Raw genomic sequence first — 7,669 nt, forward strand, 5'->3', positions numbered from 1 at the left:
AGGTAAATACTCATCTCAGCTAAAATTCACCATTCTTGGGGCTGGGCTCATGGCACGTGAAGGCCCTGCACGGTGCCCCGATCTCCAGCACCACGAGACACAGCAGCGATGACTTCCAACGTTCCAGTGTGTGTGCAGTTCTCTGCCATATGTGCTACTCACTGGCTTTAAACTGGTATTTATTAAAAAAAAGAGATCCTTCCATTTGTTACTGAATTTTTCAGATTTACAAAATATATCCAAAAATGCAGATTATTAAGATCGTGAATAGATAATAGCAGCAGGAAGTTCATTTCAATTCTTACCCGCAAGCTCTGCACTGGACAAATAGTACTTCCAAAAACATTTAATAGAAGTCTAGTGTTTGCTCTACTAACACTAAATGCTAAGTTGCTTTTAATTTTCGAGTTTAGGGCTGGAAGATAGTACAGTGGGTAGAGCACTTGCCTTGCATGTGGTTAACCCAGCTTCAATCCCCGGCATCCCTGATGGTACCCCCAAGCTCCCGAGTAATTCCTGAGTGCAGGGGGCTGGAGCGATAGCACAGCGGGTAGGGCATTTGCCTTGCACGCGGCCGACCTGGGTTCAAATCCCAACATCCCATATGGTCCCCTGAGCACCGCCAGGGGTGATTCCTGAGTGCATGAGCCAGGAGTGACCCCAAAACCAAAAAAAATAAAATAAAATAAAATTCCTGAGTGCAGAGCCAGGAGTAACCCCTGAGCATCGCTGGGTGTGGTCCAAAAACAGAAAGAAAAAAAAATTTCTAGGTTTGTCTATTAAATGTTTTTGGAAGTACTATTTGTCCAGTGCAGAGCTTGCGGGTAAGAATTGAAATGAACTTCCTGCTGCTTCCTGGTGTTTTTGGTTTTGTTTTGGTTTGGGGGGAGAAGGTATTTCTGGGTCACACCCGGTGGTGCTCGGGGCTTATTCACTGCTCTGGGCTCAGGGCTCACTCCCAGAGGGTCTCGGGGGACCATATGCGGTGCTGGGGATGAAGCCCAGGACGGGGACAAAACCAGGGCTGGCAAGTGCAGGGCAAGTGGGGCACCCACCACACACTCTCTGAGCTCCAAAAGCTGCTCCAGGGCCAGGCGTGAACGCCAGGCTATCAAACGGTCTTCTATATTAAAAGAAAAAATAATTTCTAAAGTGCTGTGCTCACACAGCTCAAAACGAAGCGCAGCAACGCCAGTCAAACTTGCTCAGAATCCGACAGTTCACCACTGCACCCAGGGACTCACGGACAGCGACGGCCGAGGCCCCACTGCCCCGACCCTGTCCTCCACGGACAGGAGCCCGCGTAGCGTGGGAGGGCCCAGCTTTGTCTCGCGCGGCTGAAGTAACACCTACTGTCAAGAGCGATTCTACTCTTGCTACCCCTAGATGTCACTGTGATTCACCAAGTAAACCAGATCACAGAGACTGTCAGCACCCCGGTGAGCGGGCCGCACACATACCCAACTCCTTGAGCTTGTCCCAGATCTTGTGGGCGAGCGCCGTCCTCTCGGAGAGCTGCAGTTCCGGCAGGAGCGAGCCACAGCTGCGCAGGAGAAGCAGCACCTGGCTGCCCCCGGGGGTCCCTTGAAGAAAGGCAACAGAGCACTGAACACAGCACCAGGACCCGACAGACACAGACTCGCACCTGCAGGGCACTGCCAGCCCCCGCAGGAAAGAGCCCAAGACAGTCACGCAGGGCCAAAAGCCAGGAAAGCCCAGCCCAGCCCAGCCCTAGGGCCCCCTGTTCCTCTCTCCGGGCAGACGAGGAGAACCCAGCTCCTACAGCACCCGCTCTGAGTCGAGCCCTGGCACCTGAGACTTCCTCCGCCCCCTCCCCAGACCTCTCCAGGCTACTGCAGGGGCGCCTCAGGCTGTGAGGACGGAGGGTTCAGGCTGGAGGGATGAAGATGCTCTAAAACCAAACTAACTGTGGTACTAGTCCCAGCAAACGGGGAGTGACGGACGCTCGCCCTGAGGCGCACGGCCCGCGGGGGCAGTGGGGAGCCCAAGACCACCGCGTGCCCCAAGCAGGTTGCAAATCCCAGGGGAAAGGCTTCACTTCACTGGGCCCGGGGTGTGAGGAGCAGGGATCAGCCCCGCGCCCCGCCCCGCTGCAGGGACCTACCCGCCCTGCAGGTGCTGCTGAAGACCTTCTGCAGGAGAGACCTGGGGATGCGGCCAGTTCTCCGGACGGAGTTGTCGAGCCTCATGAGCGCCCAATCGAGCTGGCCGGCCGGCCTCCGGGGCAGCCTGGCCGGCTCCTCCTGAGGCAGGCGCTTCCTCTCCGCAGCGAGGGCTCCGAGCCGGGCGTGAGTGTGCAGCGCCCTGGAGGGGCACGCGGCCGTGAGTGGGCGGCCCCCGTGCGGCCTCTCCCGGCACAACCCACAGGCGCCCACCACATGGCAGCAAGGCCTGAGGTGTCTCAGGGGGCTCCGAGTACACGCCGGGCAGTGGGGCTTCGGACAGCTGCCCGACCACCAGGCCCTCCCCCGACTCCTGCCCGAGGGAGCCTCCGATTCCGCTTAAGCAAGATCCGGCCAGTCACCAGACAGCACACCTTCAGGGCTGCAAACCTTTCAAGACGCCTAAAATACATGTGAAAATCTGAACGCCACCCCCAAACATTTCTACATCTGACTTTTAAAAGGCTCAGGGCTGGAGTGATAGTCCACAGGGCAGAGCACTTGCCTTGCACGCAGCAGACCCAGGCTCGATCCCCACATTCCCACAAGGGCCACAGCACACCAGGAGTGACCTCTGAGTGCAGAGCCAGGAGCACTGCCTGGTGCAACCCCTGCCCCCCCAAAAGACCAAGGCTCAAGTTAAAATTATAGAGTTGGGGCTGGAGTGATAGCACAGGGGGGGTGGCGTTTGCTTTGCACACGGCCGACCCGGGTTCAGTCCCCAGTGTCCCACACGGTCCCCAAGCACCACCAGGAATAATCCCGGAGCGCAGAGCCAGGAGTATCCCAAGCAACACCGGATATGAACAGAAAAAAAACCCATCAAATTATATAGTTTTTGTTTGGTTTACAATAATCACTTGGCAAAAACCTTTCCAGGGCCCGAGACAGCACAGCGGGGAAGGTGCTGGCCGTGCGTGCGCCCCACTGGGCTCAATCCCAGCGTTTACTCGTAGGCTGGAAACCCGTGTTTGTTGGGGGCTATACCTGGCGATACTTGGGGGTACAATGGAGTGCGGGGGATCAGACCCGGGCCAGCCACATGCGAGGCAAGCGCCTGCCCGCTGCCCTCTTTCGGGTCCCCGCCCGTCGGGACCACTCAGCTCTCCCGAGAGTGAACTCTGGAACCACGCGGTGCCAGGGGTGGGGCCAGGCCTAGGCATGCAGAGCCTGTGCGACAGCAAACGACCCTCCCCACCCCACCCCACCCGCACGCTCGCAGAGCCAACCCCCCATCATACTTGAAACTTTCCACAGCCTCAGGCACAGATCAAGTGTGTCCCGGGGGCGTCTGCTCCTCCTGCTGCAGAACTAAACATGCTACAAACCAAACACGGACATCAGATTCCCCCGCTACCTCGCTGACCAGGAAACCCCCGCTGGGGTCGGAGCCTGGACCATCAGCCGCCATCACCAACCAAGGACGCGACTGTGCAAACTCTCAGGACAGCACAGACGGTCCAGGTCGGCAGTGTAGACGGATCACAGGCCGAGTTAAATGAATCAAGTTAATTAAGCCGCGGGAAAAACTCCACATTGTTATCCTGTATTTCCGAAGGTTTTCTCTACTTTTCCACTCCCAGTACAGCTGCTGGACAAGTACTGCCCTTCGCAGTAGAGCAAACGCTGACTCCAACCACCAGAACAGCGGGTCAGCCAGGGGCGCGAGCACTGTTGCTCAACAACAAAATCGATTAACACAGAAACTTTCGGATTAACCCTGAGGAATCGAAGGACCAGAAAATAAGTTGTCGGCTAAAATCGCATTTTAAAGGGTGACATCAAACCCAAGTCACGCAGGGCTGGAGCAATAGCACAGCGCATTACGTGTTTGCCTCGCATGCGGCCAACCAGGATTCAACTCCCAGCATCTCGTATGTCCCCTGAGCACCACCAGGTGTAACTCCTGAGTGTAGAGCCAGGAGTAACCCCTGTGCATCGCCTGTGTGACCCAAAAAGCAAAAAAAGAAAAAGTTACGCTCCCGCAGAAGGGGGCTACTGGCCAGCGTATCCTGAGGCCAGAGAGCAGTGTGTGTGGGGGGGGGGGCAGCCCAGACCACCCGCACAGACCCAGCGGCCGGGACACGCACGCCCCTGCAGAACCACGTCACTGCACAGCACTCGGGCGACACGCAGACCCTGTTTCTCCAGCACCCTACACTGGGCGCAGGACACACCTCAGCAGAAAGGGCTTCCAGTCCTGTGTGCTGACAGGGCCCACGCGGGCAGCCACACCAAAGCACGGAGAAGGCCCTTCACACATGCGTCCAGACCGTGACCCAGGCATCCTTCCCCTGCAAACTCGGACGTTAATGGTGTTCTCATCAGGACTCTTCGGAGGAAGACAGCCCAGCCCCACCTGCCCCCAGTGCGGGGTCCCGACGGTGCAGACACAGGCCCGGGCACTGCCAGCTTACCCCAAGCCTGGTTTTTTCCTGGCCAACCAATACTTCCTTCAGTAAGCTTCTGTGTGTTCATCTTTTTGTTTTCTAGGCCGCACCCAGAGGCACTCAGGGCTTACTCCTCCCTGTCTCGGTGCTCAGGGGCTGCTCCTGGCAGGACTCAGGGGACCTTACGAGTGCCAGTGGGTGAACCAGGTTGGCCGTGTGAGGCCAGGGCTCCAGCCCTGTGTGCTCAGCGCTGCTGATGGTGGTCATGGGGTGCCCCCAGAGAACACGTGTGCTCTGGCCTCGGGCCACTTCCAGCTGCCCAGCAGGGCCCATACTCAGCTGCAGTCCCCAGGGCCCAAATACAAGGGTGAGAGACAGGGCAGTCAGCGCTGATCCCTCCCCACGGACCACCGGTCGGGAGGAGAGGAAAGACAACAACCCTCAGGTAAGAAAGCGCAGAGCCGGGGTGTCGCCCAACTGGCCCACGCCCAGCAGGAAATGGAGAGAAAGTGAAACAGCGCGGGGAGGCGGCAAGGCCGCAGGCCGACATGCTTCAGACACGCCTCAGACACGCCGTGCTGCTCTGCGGGAACCCTTCCCGCCCGCAAAGGGCCAGGGTCCGGCGTCACCCGCCCACTGGCCCACGGACACAGGAGTGGATCCCATCCACGTGTTCAGGGCTCAGAAAGGAGGCCAGAGACAGGGCAGCGGAGCGGGCGCAGCCTGCAGAGCCAGCCAGGGCTCCAGCCCCGGCACCTGCAGGGTCCCCGAGCACAGAGCCAGGAACAGCGCTGAGCCCCACCAGGTGTGCCCCCAAACCAGCAAAGCCAAGCCACCTCAGCACCCTCCAGCTCATCTTCTCGCCTCAGGCCTCCAGCCGGGTGGGCCCGTGCCCCAGGCCTGCGGCCAGAGCCGTCCACCGTGACCCTCTCGGGGAGGACAGGCGAGTCCTGGGACCAGGCACTGCCGCGCTGACCCCGCGGGGCAGCAAAACTGAGCCCCTGAGCCACAAAGGCCCCAAGGCCAGCGGGGAAGCAGCCCGCCTGCCCACCGGACCCAGGGCGGTGGGCACCAGGAGCGGCATCCGGGCAGCTCGGGAGAGGACGCCCGTGGAGGAGGCGCGGCAGCAGCCCGGGCCTGGAGGGAAGCTCCTGCCAGAGTGGACAGGAGCTGGGCGAGAACCCCAGGTCCCTGCAGCCCTGCTCCCAGCAACAAGCGGGCCAGCTACAGGCCAGCTGCAGAGACCGGCCAAGCAGCCGGTAAGTCCCCGGGACCAGGCCTGCTCCCCCGAGGGGCTCACGGTCACCTCCGACCAGCCTGAAGCGCGGCTGCACTCCTCTGCCTCGACCTCCTGGGTTCCTCCCCCAAAGGGCGCCCAAAGTGCTCCCAGACCCTCCCCAGCACACAGGCCCGTGCGCGGGGCTCCAGGAGGCAAGGCCAGGGTCTCTGGGTGCCCTGCTGGCCGCGGTGGCCGTGCTGGGAAGGCAGCAGGCCAGTTCAGCTCCATGGACTCGCTCCCCCACGGGGCCCAGGCCATCCCTGGCACTGCCAAACCCAAAGCAAGCGCCTCAGACACTCTCCACGCTCTCCCAGCAGCCAGCGAGCAGCTTCTGGCCCAGGAGTGTCCCCGGCCAGCTCAGCCCGCGGCAGTCACGCACCCGGGACGCCGCTGGATGGGAAACAGAGCGGGCAGGAGCCCCGGGAGGTCCCTACTTGTCCCTGCCTCAACCACGGACACCCAGGGATGTCCTGTAAGTGTCCCAGGGGCCCGCCGGCTCCTGCCCCCAGCTCAGCCGCAGGAGGCCCAAGTGGGGCCCAGGGGCTCAGGAAAGTGACGAGACCCCGCACTCACTGGCCGCCGGGTGCCTGGGCGCTCGGGACGGCCTCTGGGGGCCCCCAGGGAGAGCCGGACGATGCTGGGACCCACCCTGGGGCTGCAGGTCCAGCACACACGTGCCCGTGCCCAGGCCAGCCGCATCCGACCCGCCGCCCGCGCGGGGCACACACCGCGGCCGCCGGAGCGCGCGCCCCAGCAGGGACAGGGACAGCAGGGGACGGGGACAGGGACAGCAGGGGACGGGGACAGGGACAGCAGGGAACAGGAGATAGCAGGGGACCGTGGGCAGCAGGGGACGGGGAAAGCAGGGACAGGGGACAGCAGGGGACGGGGAAAGCAGGGACAGGAGATAGCGGGGACCGCAGGGGACGGGGACAGGGACAGCAGACAACAGGAGACAGCAGAGGACAGTGGGCAGCAGGGGACGGGGAAAGCAGGGACAGGGGACAGCAGGGGACGGGGAAAGCAGGGACAGGAGATAGCGGGGACCGCAGGGGACGGGGACAGCAGGGGACAGGCAGCCCGCCGCCCCCGCCCTCCCGGGAGGAGGGCCCGAGGGGCAGAGGAGCCCCACGAGGCACAGCGCTAGGAGCCCCTGCCCCGACAGGCCCGCGCCCGGGCCCCCTACCCCTGCCCCTGCCCCCATCCCTGCCCCCACCCCCGCGCTCACCCGGCGGCCCGGCAGGCCCGCGCCCGGGCCCCCTACCCCTGCCCCTGCCCCCATCCCAGCCCCCAGCCCCCATCCCTGCCCCCACCCCCGCGCTCACCCGGCGGCCCGGCAGGCCCGCGCCCGGGCCCCCTGCCCCTGCCCCCACCCCAGCCCCCAGCCCCCATCCCTGCCCCGCGCCCCTGCCCCCAGCCCCGCGCTCACCCGGCGGCCCGGCAGGCCCGCGCCCGGGCCCCCTGCCCCTGCCCCCATCCCAGGCGCAGCGACAGCGGCAGGCGCGCGGCGGGCCCGGCGGGGCGGGCGGCCAGCAGCCAGCGCGCGGGGCGCAGCAGGGCAGCCATGCTCGCGTCCCCCACAAGGACGGGCCGCACGTGACCGGCCGCACGTGACCCGGCGCGCACCACGCGGGCCTCGCGGGGGAGACGCGCCCCGCGGCGCTGAGACGGTGGGCCCGCGCGGACGCCCCGCCCCCCGCTCTTGGTACGGCCCGGGCGGCGCGGGGGCCGACGGGAGCGCGCGACGCACGGCCACGCCGGAAGCGCCCGAGCTCGCGGGGAGCACGTGTCCGGGCCGGGGCGGGGCCCCGCCGCGA

The 7,669-nt window shown here is 63.6% G+C and overlaps 1 protein-coding gene across 2 annotated transcripts in view; it reads right to left on the reverse strand.

Annotated features, from left to right (window-relative positions):
* The window catches only part of LRPPRC (leucine rich pentatricopeptide repeat containing), a 50,657-nt gene extending 43,191 nt beyond the window's left edge, over positions 1–7,466 (reverse strand). The window contains exons 1-3 of one of the 2 annotated variants that reach the window (XM_055120666.1): positions 7,282–7,466; positions 2,126–2,325; positions 1,461–1,583 (exon numbers count right to left, since the gene is read on the reverse strand). In XM_055120666.1, coding sequence (XP_054976641.1) covers positions 1,461–1,583; positions 2,126–2,325; positions 7,282–7,418 — 460 coding nt within the window. In that variant the 5' untranslated portion in view covers positions 7,419–7,466. Of the gene's footprint in view, positions 1–1,460; positions 1,584–2,125; positions 2,326–7,080; positions 7,120–7,281 lie in introns of those variants that run through there. The other variant, XM_055120667.1, reaches the window with a different exon arrangement.
* Positions 7,467–7,669: the final 203 nt, after the last annotated feature.

The sequence above is a fragment of the Sorex araneus genome, chromosome X (assembly GCF_027595985.1).
Source record: "Sorex araneus isolate mSorAra2 chromosome X, mSorAra2.pri, whole genome shotgun sequence".
Taxonomy (NCBI): domain Eukaryota; kingdom Metazoa; phylum Chordata; class Mammalia; order Eulipotyphla; family Soricidae; genus Sorex; species Sorex araneus.